The sequence below is a fragment of the Chiloscyllium plagiosum genome, unplaced genomic scaffold, assembly GCF_037043375.1.
Source record: "Chiloscyllium plagiosum isolate Xiang-an unplaced genomic scaffold, Cpla_swu_hap1 HiC_scaffold_8, whole genome shotgun sequence".
In the NCBI taxonomy this organism is placed as follows: domain Eukaryota; kingdom Metazoa; phylum Chordata; class Chondrichthyes; order Orectolobiformes; family Hemiscylliidae; genus Chiloscyllium; species Chiloscyllium plagiosum.
Window position 1 is genome coordinate 55,424,460 of NW_028270146.1, and position 16,103 is coordinate 55,440,562.

A 16,103-nucleotide genomic window follows, 5' to 3' on the forward strand; every position below is an offset into this window, starting at 1 on the left:
CTCACTTTGTTGACATGCAGGCTAAAACTGCTGCCACTATGGCTGCAAGCACCACTGATCAAACACGTCTGCAGAGTCTCACTGCAATCCATCCTTCAACAATTTAAGATTTCAACAGGTGAAGTGGTCATGGTTTGCGAAGAACAAACCAACTGTCCTCTCAGAATAACAGTATTCATCCTCTCACCACTGCCATTGAGTCAATATCATTACCGTTTTCAGTCAGTCATCCTCACAGGCCACTGTCATCCATGCTGATGTGGTTTAGTCTGAAGTCGGGTCTTCTAGGCCCAGAGCTGCTCACAGACATCCTGCAAAAGTTATCTGCAATTCTCCCAGGAATGGCACACAAAATAAAAAGACAGCCAGCAGTTGTCCTGGATGCTTGTTCATTCATTGCACATACATGCAAATACCATCTGCAAAACATGCTCACAACACCAGAACTCCAGGTAATATGGAAATGAATTCTGCATTACTCCATTTGCTTCAATGGCTGCAGGTTCTGACAGCCTCACTCTTTCTGCATATAATATCAGGTCATTAAGAACAAAATGTTTGCTGGAATGCTAGCATACTCTTAAGTTCAGTCCATGTTGATAATAAGTAAAATACTGCTATTTTCAGCATAGATATGGATATAACTTTATAGACAATAGGTGCAGGAGTAGGCCATTCTGCCCTTCAAGCCAGCACCACCATTCATTATGATCATGGCTGATCATCCTCAAATCAGTATCCTGTTCCTGCCTTATCCCCATAACCCTTAATTCCACTATCCTTAAGACTCTATCCAACTCTTTCTTGAAAGTATCCAGAGACTTGGCCTCCACAACCTTCTGGGGCAGAGCATTCCACACACCCACCACTCTCTGGGTGAAGAAGTTTCTCCTCAGCTCTATTCTAAATGGCCTACCCCTTATTTTTAAACTGTGTCCTCTGGTTTGGGACTCACCCATCAGCGGAAACATGCTTCCTGCCTCCAGAGTGTCCAATCCTTTAATAACTTCATATGTCTCAATCAGATCCCCTCTCAGCCTTCTAAACCCAAAGGTATACAAGCCCAGTCGCTCCAATCTTTCAACGTAAGACAGTTCCGCCATTCCAGGAATTGACCTCGTGAACCTACGCTGCGCTCTCTCAATAGCCAGAATGTCTTTCCTCAAATTTGGAGACCAAAACTGCTCACAATATTCCAGGTGTGGTCTCACCAGGGCCCTGTACAGCTGAAGAACCTCTTTGTTTCTATATTCAATTCCTCTTGTTATGAAGGCCAGCATGCTATTAGCTTTCTTCACTGCCTGATGTACCTGCATGCTTGCTTTCATTGACTGATGTACAAGAACACCTAGAACACCTTTACTGCTCAGTCACATTCCAAGAACTGTATAAAGGATACTCACTGAATGTCTTGGAAATATCAGAGACTGCTTTGAAGACTCTGTCCGAAAAGTTGACTTTCACCTTCACAGTCTTCATATTAGGCAGCTGGAGACGAAGTACCTTATGCTGAGGTGTGAACATTAGTTTGGCATCAGCTTGCACACCATATTTATCCAAGGTCCAGTGAGTTTTCAGGAGCCAAGTTTTTTTCTTGTCCCACCACAATGCATGATCTGACCAGTCTTTCTTGACATCTGCAGAAAAATAATTTGCTGGTTAGATTTAGGACATAACTGTAAGGAAACTGCAATAACAATAATTGCTTTTTACACCAGATTGGTAAAAACAATTTTCCCTCAAGCACGTTGGAATATCTTATAAATGCTAAAATGCACTAACATAACAAGCAGCTGTTATCTGTATGCAAACAGCAATGTAATATTTAACTTGCTACTGTCATTCGAGGACAAATGGACAAAACAAGAAACACCTGACAATTAGCTTTCAATATATGTTTGGGTAAAAGTATTTCGGGGCAAATATAAAATACTGTCTCTGAAACTATTAGGCACTCATTGCTTTTTAGTTAAAAATCACAACAACAGGTCAGGTTTATTTTTTGGTCCATCTGATAAACAAGAGAAATTCCAATAAAAGCATCCATCGAAAAGGCAGATCTTTGCCTCAGTGCAACAGAAACCAGCCACACACACGTTTCCAAACTGAGGTCCCTACTCTTTAAGAAGAGCCTTAATGGCAAACAAATGTTGCCATTTATTGGCCTCTGCATTAGAAAGAAAGAATGTGAGGGAAACTGAACAATGCCAATACACTTTTTCATAAGCTACGGCAGGGAGCTTCCAAGAATGAATCAATATTTTTCTGAGTTCCAAACAGAGAAGTTTGAAATCAAGTTTTTTTTCAGAATTGAAAACAGAGGATAAAATTTAAAAAGTGCACAAGATCATAATCACATAAGGATAGGAATCACCACAGTTCAATAGTTTCAAACAAGCTGCTTGCTTCTGGAATTCCACTTATGCCCCAACACACGCCATCATATGTTTGTGTTCTCAGCAGTCAACCGAGTGAGAAAAAGCAGACCCTGTGTGATCAGAGGTTCCTGAACAGGAATATTTATTTCTCACTGAGAATTTCAAAGCTTCCTAAAGATCATTTGAGTCATATGTAGCAAGGTCTGTTTGGAAAGCGATATGTTCACTTTAACTCCCATCTCCTCAAACCCAGATGTCCCAGGCACTCTTTGCCAACAGATTAAATTGTTTAAGTCCTAATTTTCAAATTTTTGTATTGCAATTTTATCAATTCTTCGCTAATAGAGAGGTTTTAATTGATAGATTAGCCCAAAATTTAAAACACTGAATCTGCAAATTTTAAGGAAACATTGCTGTTCATATAGCTACCATCATTTAGTAGTTATATGCTTTTCAATGGCATGTTTGCTGCAGTCTGTATAAAAAAAAGTATTCAGTCACCTCCAGTCCAGTTAATCATGAATTGATAAGCCATCCATACAACTGGTGCTTCTGGGTGGTCACTGGAATTCTAAACAACCAGACTTTCAACTTTTGATAACTGTAACTATCCTCCAACACAATTTGCAGCTTAAGGTAGCAGCTGCTTCAGGGCCAGTATTCAAATGCCACTTTACTTTGGTGCTCTAAATGAAAATTATGCATTTTCCAAAGTTTTCTTTAATCTCTCATGAGAGACACTGGCTAGCCAGCATTTATTGCCTATTCCAAATTGCCCTCAAGACGGTAATGGTAAGCTGCCTTCTTGAACTGTTGCAGTCCTTATGCTATAGGTAGATCCACAATACAATCAGCAAGGAATTCCCAGATTTTGACCCAGCTGTGAAGAAATAGCATTATATTTCAAAATCAGGATGAGTAGTAGCTTGGTGGGTAACTTACAGGTGGTGGTGTTCCCAAGTATCTGTTGCTCGTCTTTCTAAATAGGTGTCGTTGGGGGTTTGGAAGGCACCATTTTAAATATCTTTGACAATTTTATACAGTGCATTCTATAGATATTACACACTGCTGTTAGTGAACATTGGTGGTGGAGGGAGTGGATGTTTGTGGATTTGGAGCCAATCAAATGGGTTGCTTTGTCCTGGATGGTGTCAAGCTTCTGAAGCCTTCTTGGAGCTGCACCCATCCAGGCAAGTGGGGAATATTCCATCATACTCCTGACTTGAGCCTTGTAGATAGTGGACAGGCTTTCAGGAGTCAGGAGGGGGGTTTTTCACTGCAATGTTCCTAGCCTTTGTCCCGCTCTTGTAGCCACTGTATTTATATAGCTAGTCCAGTCCTGGTCAATGAAAACCCCAAGATGTTGATAATGATGATGATGATACTACTAAATGGAAAGAGCAGTGGTTAGGTTCTCTCTTATTGGAAATGGTTATTGTACAGCATTTGTGTGGTGCAAACATTACTTGGCACTTGTCAGCTCTTCCGCAACTTGGCAACTTGGCACTTCCGCAACTACACTGGCCCCACCCCACACCTTTTCCTCCGCTACATCGATGACTCTATCGGCGCCGCCTCGTGCTCCCACGAGGAGGTTGAACAGTTCATCCACTTCACCAACACCTTCCACCCCGACCTCAAATTCACCTGGACAGTCTCAGATTCCTCCCTACCCTTCCTCGACCTTTCCATTTCTATCTCAGGCGACCGAATCAACACGGACATCTACTACAAACCGACCGACTCCCACAGCTACCTGGACTACACCTCCTCCTACCCTGCACCCTGTAAAAACGCCATCCCATTCTCCCAATTCCTTCGTGTCCGCCGCATCTGCTCCCAGGAGGACCAGTTCCAAAAACATACAACCCAGATGGCCTCCTTTTTCAAGGATTGCAATTTCCCCCCCAACGTGGTCGACGATGCCCTCCACCGCATCTCTTCCACTTCCCGCTCCTCCGCCCTTGAGCCCCGCCCCTCCAACCGCCACCAGGACAGAACCCCACTGGTCCTCACCTACCACTCCACCAATCTCCATGTACAGCGTATCATCTGCCGTCATTTCCGCCACCTCCAAACGGACCCCACCACCAAGGATATATTTCCTTCCCCTCCCCTATCAGCATTCCGTAAAGACCACTCCCTCCGTGACTCCCTGGTCAGATCCACACCCACCAACCCAACCTCCACTCCCGGCACCTTCCCCTGCAACCGCAGGAGGTGCAAGACTTGCGCCTACACCTCCCCCCTCACCTCCCTCCAAGGCCCCAAAGGAAACTTCCATATCCGCCACAAATTCACCTGCACCTCCACACACATCATCTATTGCATCCTCTAAGCCGATGTGGCCTCCTCTATATTGGGGAGACAGGCCGCCTACTTGCAGAGCGTTTCAGAGAACACTTCTGGGACACCCGGACTAACCAACCCAACCACCCTGTGGCTCAACACTTCAACTCCCCCTCCCACTCCACCAAGGATATGCAGGTCTTTAGAATCCTCCATCGCCTGACCACAACAACACGATGGTTGGAGGAAGAGCGCCTCATCTTCCGCCTCGGAACCCTCCAACCACAAGGGATGAACTCGGATTTCATCAGTTTCCTCATTTCCCCTCCCCCCACCTTGTCTCAGTCAAATCCATCGAACTCAGCACCGCCTTCCTAACCTGCAATCTTCTTCCTGACCTCTCCACCCCCACCCCAGTTTGACCTATCACCCTCACCTTGACCTCTTTCCACCTATCGCATTTCCAACACCCCTCCCCCAAGTCCCTCCTCCCTACCTTTTATCTTAGCCTGCTGGACACACTTTCCTCATTCCTGAAGAAGGGCTTATGCCCGAAACGTCGATTCTCCTGTTCCCTGGATGCTGTCTGACCTGCTGCGCTGTTCCAGCAACACATTTTCAGCACTTGTCAGCTCAAGCATAGGTATTGTCCAGGTCTTGTTATATTTGAACATGGAGTATTTCAGTGTCTAAGATATCACACAAATAGTACTGAACACTGCACCAACAAACACCCCACTTCTGATCATATACATGCAAACTAGGAGCAGGATTAGGCCAGCTGGCCCTTTGAGCCTGCGCTGCCATTCAATAAGATCATGGCCGATTTTTTTCATGGCCTCAGCTCCACTTACCACCTTCTCACCATAACCCTTAATTCCTTTACTGTTCAAAAATTATTTATCTTCGCTTTAAAAATATTTACTGAGGAAGCCTCAACCACTTCACTGGGCAAGGAATTTCATAGATTCATGACCCCCTAGGTGCAGAAGTTCCTTCTCAATTCAGTCCTAAATCTACTTCCCCTAATTTTGAGGCAATGCCCTCTTTTCCTAGTTTCACCCATCAGTGGAAACATCCTCTCTACTTCTAGTTTATCTATTCTCATTATTTTATATATGTTTCTATAAGATCCCCCATTCTTCTAAATTCCAATGAATAAATCCCAGTCGACTTGATTGGCTCCACATTACATAAACATCCACTCCCTCTATGACCAATGCTCAGTAACAGCAGTGTGTAATATCTGTAAGATGCACTGCAGAAAATTGCCAAAGATCCTTAAAACAGCACCTTCCAAACCCCTAACCCCTTTAACTCCAGAATCAACCTAGTGAACTTCCTCTGTACCCCTTAGTGTGCGAGTATATCCTCTTAAGTAAGGAGACCAAAACTGCATGCAGTACTCCAGGTGTGGCCTCACCAGCACCCTATACAGCGACAACATAATCCCTCTGTGTTTAAACTCAATTCCTTTAGCAACAAAAGACACAATTCCATTTGCCTTCTTAATTACTTGTTGAACCTGCAGACAAACCTTCTGTGATTCATGCACAAGGACACCCAGGTTCCTCTGCACAGCAATATCGTCATTTCTTACCATTCAAGCAATTTTTACTGTTATTTTTACTGTTACTTTTTACTGTTATTCCTACAAAAATGGATGACATCACATTTATTAACATTGTACTCCTTTGCCCACTCGCTTTGCAAAGTATCACATTCCTCTACGCACTTATGGTGGATGGAAGGTCATTAATGAAGCCACTGAAGATGGTTGGGCATAGAACAGTACCCTGAGGAACTCCTGCAGAGATGCCCTGGAGCTGACATGGCTGACCTCCAAGAACCATAAAATTATCTTTAATGTCAAACTTTGTTAAATGCAGCCTTGATATCAAGGTCTATCACTCTCACCTCACCTCGGAACTCAGCTGTTTTTTCCATGTTTGCATCAAGGCTGTAATAAGGTAGTAGAAAGTGAGGACTACAGATGCTGGAGATCAGAGTCAAGAGTGTGGTGCTGGAAAAGCACAGCAGGTCAGTGAGCATCCGAGGAGCAGGAGAATCGACGTTTTGGGCATAAGCACTTCATCAGGAATCCTCTTTCATGATGAAGGGCTAATGCCTGAAACATCAATTCCCCAACTCTTCGAATGCTGCCTGACCTGCTGTGCTTTTCCAGCACCACACCTTTGACTCAAGGCTGTAATAAGCTGAGTGGCCCTCGTGGAACCCAAACTTGGTGTCACTGAGCAGGTTATTGCTGAGCAAGTGCTACTTGACAGTTCTGTTAATGACACCTTCCATCGCTTTACTGATGGGAGAGTAGACAGAGCAGTACAGATCCAACCCAGGCAATTACTACTACATGCACACAGGACACACCTGGGCAATTTTCCACATTGTATTGGTAGAGTTGGCTAGGGGAGTGACAAGCTCTGGAGCACAAGTCTTCAGTACTATTGCCAGAATTGTGGCAGGGCCCTCAGCCTTTGTGATATCCACTACCTCCAACTGTTTCTTGACATCAAGTGGAGTGAATCAAATTGACTCAAACCTAGTATCTGTAACACTGGGGACCACTGCAGGAATCCAAGCTGGATCACCCACTACGCATTTCTGGCAGAGGATTGTTGCAGCCTCATCTTTTCTGATGATTTGCTGGCCTCTTCCACCATTGAGGTTGGGGATATTTGTGGTGTTTCCTTCTCTTTCTCCAGCGAGTTGTTTAATTGTCTCACCACCATTCTCGATTGAATGTGGCAAGACTGCACAGCTTAGATCCGATCTGTTGGTTGTGGGATTGCTTAGCTTAATCCATCACTTGCTGCTTATGCTCTTTGGCAAGAAAATAGTCAGTTTAGCAGCTTCACTAGGTTGACACCTCACTTTTAGCATTGCCTAGTGCTGCTCCTGGCATTGTCCTCCAGCACTCTCCACTGAATCAGGATTGATCCCCTGGCTTGATGGTAATGGCTGAGTGGGTGATATGCCAGGCCATTAGGTGACAGACATGTTTGAGTATGATTCTGCTGCTGAGAGCCCACAGCACCACATGGATGCCCAGTCTTGCATTACTACATCTGTTCAAAGTCGTCCCACTTAGCAGAGTGATAGTGCCACACAGCATGATGAAGTACCATACTGACCATTTTTTTTAAACCAGTATTTAATTTTCTAAATAAAATTAACTTTAATAATCAAAGATGAAATCACATACAGGATTAGATTGCCTTGGCAAACTTCATCAAGACCAGTACCACATAAGGGGCTTCTTCAGAATTCACACCATTTCTTTAATCAATTCTACAGGATATCTACAAACGTAAGGCTAATCACCCTTGCGATTTTTCCATATTATGCTGGATTTTGAGAGATTAAGTACACTAAAGATTTGAAAATAAGCCACAGCATTACATTAGAAATCAAGATAATGCATATATTCTGCTCACTCAGTGGGGACAAGTTCCCTACTTCAAGAACAGAATCAAAGCAAAAGAGCAGCTTGGAATCAAAAGGTTCTCCCTAGCTTTAGATCTCATTTCAGCCTTGACCCAAATATCATCTAAAAACTGAATTACAGATGTGAGGGGACAGACTGACTGCAACTGGCATCAGGTACGACTTCAGGAGCATGGCATCAAGCAATCCAAGCAAAATTGGTCAATGGGAGATGGGGGTGGAAATTTCCACTAGTTCAGGTAATAAGCAAAACAATATTCATGCTTGATTAACGTTTGATGAGTAACTGACGTGCCACAAGCGTGAGCTAATAACCAGTAACCATATATTTTGCAAACTTATTTTCTTTTACATTTCATTACAAGAAAAGATGGTTGGCAAAGCGACTGAAAATGGAGTCCACCTCCATAAAGCTATTCAGAATTTCTAATGCATGCCCCAAAAATCATTTTACCAGACCAATTTAAAGTCTATTTTGTATTATAATAAAGTTGCTTTTATTTCTTTGATTTGATATTTATACATTCAATAAAGTTTTTTTTAAAACATTCAAATGTTCAGTGTTGTAGTTAATAAAATAGTTGTCTTAACACATTACCTATTATTGTCACTCATTCCTCTAAAGTACAACTCCTAACTGAAGTGACACACCACAGTGAATATTACTCTACCCAAGTACCAGGCAATGGCCATCTCTGACAAGGGAAAGTCAAACTATCTCTTCTTAAAATTCCATAGCATCACCAAAACTCACATTAGCTGACATCTAGGGAGTTACATTGATCAGAAACTGGAATGGACTAGCCATCTCAAATAGTGGCTACAAAAGTAGGTCAGAGACTGGGAAGGTGGAGGCATAGAATTCAACCCCAGACTCTCAACAGCTTGTCCAATGTGTACAAAGCACAAGTCAGGGGTATGAAGGAACATTCTCTCTCCACTTGGCTGAATGGATGAAACTGCAACAGTCAAGTAGTTCAACATTACTCAAGGCAAAGCAGCTGTTTGATTGGCACCCCATCCACAAGCTTCAAAAAATTCACACTTCTCCATTACTGATGCACAATGGCAGGGGTGCGCACCATCTGGAAGATGCACTGTAGCAACATGCCAAAACTCCTCTGATGGAACCTCCCATGGTCACAATTTACAAGGGCAGCAGACACATGGGAACAGTATCAATGGCAACTTCTAAAAATCACACTTGGAACTTTATCACTGTCCTGCCACTGTCACTCAGGCAAATTCCTGGAAAACCCACCCTATCAATAATATGGGTATACCTATGCCACACAGACTACAGCATTTCAAGAATGCTGTTATTACCCCTTCTCATTGGTGATTAGAGATGGGCAATAAATGCTGGCCTTGCCAGCAAAACGCACATTCCACAAAATGAGAATTAAGGAAAATTGTCTTAGATCTTCTTAAGTGACAGAGTAGAACATGTATTTACTGCATTATAAAAACAAATAAACTGAATTAATACAAGATGTACAGATGATGTGTCTTTACAGTGAGAAATGAATCATGTCCAAATGTTATGATTAGATTACATCTTGCACTCCAACATGATCACTTGTCTCCATATGTCACACAGTGGGATGATGGATTTGTATTTTAAAATAATGCATTTGGAAAGATTCTGTACATCCAAAGTATTTCCATCATTTATGATGTTTTAACATCAAATTTTGTAAAACGCTGCCCATGGAAAACTTATGATTGAAATCACATGAATATTAGTGGAAATTATAGAATCACAACAGCATGGAAGCAGGTCATTCGGCCTATCAAGGTTTCGGGGATAAACTCTTCAACAGAAATGAGGCTCGTGACCAGGGGCTGACTCGGCTCACCCCCCTGGCTCACAAGCCTCATGCCTGATGAAGGGCTAATGCCCAAAACTTCGATTCTCCTACTCCTCGGATGCTTTTCCAGCACCACACTCTCGACTCGGACCTCCAGCATCTACAGTCCTCACTTTCTCCCATTTGGCCTATCAAGTCCACACTGGTCCTCCAATCCAGGACCCACCCCTTCACTGTAAATCGCTGATTTACCACGGACAATCTACCTAACCTGCACATTTTTAGACTGCGGAAGGAAACCTGAGCACCCAGGAGAAACCCAGCAGACACGGAAAGAATATGCAAACTCCACGCAGACAATTGTCAGACGGTGGAATCAAACCTGAGTCCTTGGTGCTACGAGGCACTAAGCAATCATTTTGAAATGTTAATGATGTTGTCTTTCTTGGCTTGCCACCAGGCAGCACTGTGCAACAATTTTCTAACATGGTCTTTACCATTTTTATACTTTTTTTTAAGGCAAGTCATTACAAAATGAACCTAAAAAAAATTTGCTATAATGTTAAAGCATTTTCAAACACGTTAATTAAACATGTTCATTTGAATACTTGGTTCTTTCTAAGCATTCTGCTCTTGTTTTCAGACATTACATCCTCTCATGAACTTCAGCTCTATTTCCATGTTAAACAAATCTTTTAGGCAAGAATCTAGTTCACATACTGGTATTCAGGCATGCTATGGTTCATCTAAAATCAATGAAATTAAATCCAAGATATATTCAGAGACAGACTGCTTTTCAGTGTTAAAATATAAAACTGAAGTTTAAACTCTCTGGAATTTTTAAATTAAAAAAAACTCAACCATCAGAGAATTTCCTTTGACAACACCTGTGTAGCAGATGGAACTATGCATAATCAACACCAGCTCAATGCACACACATTGCTTGACATAAAACACATGTTCTCATTTCCACGGTCAACAGAAATTTATTAGCTAGATTTCCATAGAGCAACAATGCAAGAGCCCATATTTCTCCAGCATCTGTCACACATTGAAAATCTTAGAGCAGAAGAGAGAAAGTACAACTGCGTGTGTAGAAAATGGTCAAAACAGGAAAGGAATAAAGTTTGAGCAAGCAATGACCCCAACAACAGGCACATTTGAGAGAGCCCTGATTGAAATCTGTGTGAATACGGCAACATGATGTGTTGCCATTAAGGCACCCATTCTTTTTTTTTTAACAAGAAAAATAATCTATTTCTTCTGTCACAGAGAGCCGACAGTGGTTGGGGCTGCACAAGCCCAGTGTAGTAGAATGAGTACCACCTGAGAACCAAGGTCAAGCTCAGCCCTGAAAAAGGATAATTATTAAATGAGCTTTGGAGGGAGAAGGGTTGGGGTGTGGTGAGAAGGGCTGCTCCTATGGGCTAGAGACTGACAAATTTGATGCCTCCAAAGGATTCATCTGTCCACTTCTGGACAGTGAAGGGCCTGGCCACTACTGGTTAAATGGCAGCAATGGCAGAAAAAGGTTTTAATTGGCCAATCAGCTTCTAGCAGAATGACCATCTCTGCCTTCCCAGTTACTGGGTCAGGATTTTTTCCAGCAACTCATCCTTTCTTTCTCTCTAACCCTTCCTGCATGCCACATTAAAATTCTGTCCCATGAGTACGGTGGCCAGCAGAACAGCAGTCAATTGCAGAACAGCAAGCAAGCTGATAGTAGCACAGTTGAAGGAATTCGACAGTTATGATGATGGCATGTTTCCTAGGTAATGATTCATGAAACGAATAGAAAAAAAATAAAATTCAAGCTGCAAAATGGACATGAACCTCCAAAAACCTTTGGATAAAAATTCCACAAACTGAAATTATGACAAGCAATGTCATATGCTTTGTCTTTACGCATTTAAGATCTATGATATAAATAGTTTGTGTAACTTACATTTGAAATCCTGTGATCTGAACCAAAATCCCTCCAAAGCAATTTAAATTTTTTGTGAAGTGTATTGATTGCTTACCTACATCAGAAATGGCAGATGTAATCTAAAAGTTTATAGAACTGTAGATAAAAAAAAGCAAGCTTGCAACTTTATGGGCAACATGAAGCTGCAAGGTATGAGTAACTGGTCACTGGCAAAGGACCAACAATTTTCAAGGCTTTCTTTCCTCTTTGTAGGTCTTCCCCTATTTTACTGTATTACTTGAATCACAGGGAAATATTGGACAAGTATAATATTCAACAATTAATGCAGAACTATGCCAAAAGTTTGCAAGAATCAGACTGAGAGCCCTATTCATTCTAATACAAAAATGTCTTAAGGCAGCAACCTCAAGGGCACACTGCATCTTAGGAAACTTGATACATCTTTATGCAGAAAATCTATTAAAAGGGTTTTCTATAGAAATGTGGATGGACATCCATTCCGGCTGCAGGGGGAAAAAATATGCAAGTGTAGTGCTTGGTTCCACCACTAGATTTTGTACAGTTTTTTTCTGTTGGCTTAGGCAAATGAGTATACAAATGATTCACTTGCCATAGCCATAATTCATGTGGACTTCTGTTAAACAACAACCACAAGTTAGAGTGTGGAAAACGATTCATGCTAGCAAAAAAAAAGTCAAGCAACAAGTACTCCCAAAACAGACGTGATATTGGGCTTCCCTAAAATAAGGCTGATGAACTAACCAGTCAGCTCAGTGGCAAAGTCAATTGAAGTTTCAACTGGAAAGGTTTATTTGCAGCCAACTGCTATTTGTTCTGGTCCACAAAGGCAGTAATAGATTTAGACTTTCTTTTTCTGAAGTAAATGCCAGTCCTTTCATTTACCTTTGTTATGCAGGACAAAATAATGTCTCCAAACTCAACCCTGCCAGTAAATTAGTTGATCATTAAACAAAACAAAAACAAATTCATGCTTTGGATTGTTAAATTAGATTTAGAGAGGAGTCACCTTCTTCCTAAAAATGCATAAGTGTCATCCATAATATAACCAATGAATACCAATAGGTCTTCCATAATAAGTATCCAGGCAGCGAGACAAAACTAGCATAGTAGTTGCAAACTCAAAAACAAAAAATTAGAGAAAATATATCAGTAGCATTAGAATCAGGAACTTTCCTGAAAAGTACAGTCCAAATACAGAATAATGCCTACCACAAAGCTGTGGTAGGCATGGAAACAGACCCTTGGGTCCAACCCATCCATGCCGACCAGATATCCTAACCCAATCTAGTCCCACCGGCCCATATCTCTCCAAACCCTTCCTATTCATATACCCATCCAAATGCCTCTTAAATGTTGCAATTGTACCAGCTTCCACCACTTCCTCTGGCAGCACATTCCATACATGTACGACCCTCTGCGTGAAAAAGTTGCCCTGTAGGTCTCTTTTATATCTTTCCCCGCTCACTCTAAACCTATGCCCTCCAGTTCTGGACACCCCCACCCCAGGGAAAGACTTTGACTATTTACCCTATCCATGCCTCTCATAATTTTGTAAACCTCTATAAAGGTCACCCCTCAGCCTCCGAAGCTCCAGGGAAAACAACCACAGCCTGTTCAGCCTCTCCCTGTAGCTCAAATCCTCCAACCCTGGCAACATCCTTGTAAATCTTCTCTGAACCCTTTCAAGTTTCACAACATCTTTTCGATAGGAAGGAGACCAGAATTGCACGCAATATTCCAACAGTGGCCTAACCAATGTCCTGTACAGCCGCAACATGACCTCTCAACTCCTGTAATCAATACTCTGACCAATAAAGGAAAGTATACAAAACTATTCTTCACTATCCTATCTACGTGCGACTCCACTTTCAAGGAGCTATGAACCTGCACTCCAAGGTCTCTTTGTTCAGCAACACTCCCTAGCTCCTTTAGATGCCTTTATTTACTCAAACTGTCTGAAATTTTAAAAACACCATCAGCCATTCAGAGCCTGACAGAACTTAAAAAGAATATTTCCCATGGATATAGTTCTTGTTCCAGTTGAAAAGTATTAGGATGTATGACAACACTTACATTCTGACAACCAATGAAGCAGCCAAATGTCGGACACATTCTTTTGATGGACCACAGACTAAAAAATACATTTGCATCGCAATACACGATCCAATATAGTAAATTTAAGGTGTCAAAACATTTTAGATTTACTTTTCAGAGCACTCCTGACTCCTCAACCGGTTTTCTTAAATCATGAACTATCCAAGATGGAGAGATTTACAGCAATATGCGAGAATGAATTGAGAGAAGAAATATCATTTCTTTCTGTGATCCTCACTATGGGGACCCTGATCTTAGAAGAAGTGCATGGGCATTTTGCATCCAAGTACTCCTTGACCACAAGAAAGCCTTTCTTTTGTTTTTTGCAACAACATTCAGCATTTCAAGCCCCAACTTGCAACTGTACATCTGCTCCATGGTGCTCAAGATCGTATCCTATTCTGCATTTCATCATAATTTCTGCAATTTAGTTAGCAAAAAGATCTGACCTTAATACTGGTCGAGCAATAAAAAAAATCAATATTCAAATCTCTTTACAATGATGCATGAGGATTTTTTTAAAAAGTAAGTTTGTTAAGTCAAGAAAATGAATTAGCTACCATTGTTGACAAGGACAGATTTGCTCTTGAAGGTGAATGGTTTTCAATCTCTTGTCTCATTCCTTATTTTAGATCATTATGAAACAACAATTACATAGAAGTAATCAGTTTACTTTGGTATTTCTTCTCAAACTCAACAATGGTCTTGGTTCCAGAAACATTTTGAACATCTTATCTTTTGGACTTGTGGCAATGATACATTGCCCCATGACATTCAACGGCATCACCATCAACAAATCACCCAATACGGGAATCATGTGGGTTACCACTGACCAGGAACTGAACTGGACTAGTCATAGTCCTGCAGCTGTAAGAGCAGGCCAGAAGCTTGGAATCTATTAACGAGCATCTCACCTCATGTCTCCCTAAAGCCTGCCTACCATTTACAAGGCACAAGTCAGAAGCGTATTGGAATATACCTCGTTTGCCTGGACGGATGGCTATCCAACAAACACTCAAGAAACTTGACAACATTCAAGACAAAGCAGCCTGCTTGATTGATGCTACATCCACAAGGAAAAATCCAGTCTCTTCATCACCAACACTCAGTAGCAGCAATATATACTATGTATAAGATGCACTGCAGAAATTCACTAAAACTCCTCAGATAACAGCTTCCAAACTCATGAGCACTGCCAACTAGACGTCAAGGGCTTCAGACACATGGGAACACCAACTGCAAGCTCATCTTGAAATCACCCTCTATCCAGACTCAGAAAAGTATTGCTGTTCATTCAGATCAAAATCCTACAAGTTCCTAACAACGCTGCGTGTATACTGACTCAAATGGACTGCAGAGGTTCAAGAAGACAGCTCATGACTACTTCTCACGGATAACCTACAATGGACAATAATGTTGGTCTATCCAATGACTCTTGTTTGGTTAAGAAAAAGAAGGAAGTATATGTCAGGTATAGACAGAATAGATTGAGTGAATCCTTTGAAGAGTAAAGGCAGTAGAGGTATACTTAAGAGAGAAATCAAGAGGGCAAAAAGGGGATATGAGATAGCTTTGGCAAATAGAATTAAGGAGAATCTAAAGGGCTTTTTTCAAATACATTAAGGACAAAAGGGTAACTAGGGAGAGAATAGCCCTCTCAAAAATTAGCAAGGCAGCCTTTGTGTGGAGCCGCAGAAAATGGGGGAGATACTAAACGAGTATTATGCATCAGTATTTACTGTGGAAAAAGGACATGGAAGATATAGAATGTAGGGAAATAGACATCTTAAATAAAATTTCCATATTACAGAGAAGGAAGTGCTGGATGCTTTGAAATGCATAAAAGTGGATAAACCCCCAGGACCTGATCAGGTGTACCCTAGAACTCTGTGGGAAGCTAGGGAAGTGATTGCTGCGCCTCTTGCTGAGATATTTGTATCATCGATAGTCACAGGTGAGGTGCTGGAAGACTGGAGGTTGGCTAACGTGGTGCCACTGTTTAAGAAAAGTGGTACGGACAAGCCAAGGAACTATAGACCAGTGAGCCTGATGTCAGTGGTGGGCAAGTTATTGGAGGGAGTCCTCATGTACATGTATTTGGAAAGGCAAGGACTGATT

At 41.8% G+C, this 16,103-nt stretch overlaps 1 protein-coding gene across 6 annotated transcripts in view; it reads right to left on the reverse strand.

The window, feature by feature from the left end:
• Window positions 1-16,103, reverse strand: part of fermt2 (FERM domain containing kindlin 2) — a 148,231-nt gene that overhangs the window by 92,877 nt on the left and 39,251 nt on the right. For all 6 annotated transcript variants that reach the window (XM_043697670.2, XM_043697669.2, XM_043697668.2 and 3 more), the window contains exon 3: window positions 1,404-1,637. In XM_043697670.2, coding sequence (XP_043553605.2) covers window positions 1,404-1,637 — 234 coding nt within the window. The remainder of the gene's footprint in view (window positions 1-1,403; window positions 1,638-16,103) is intronic.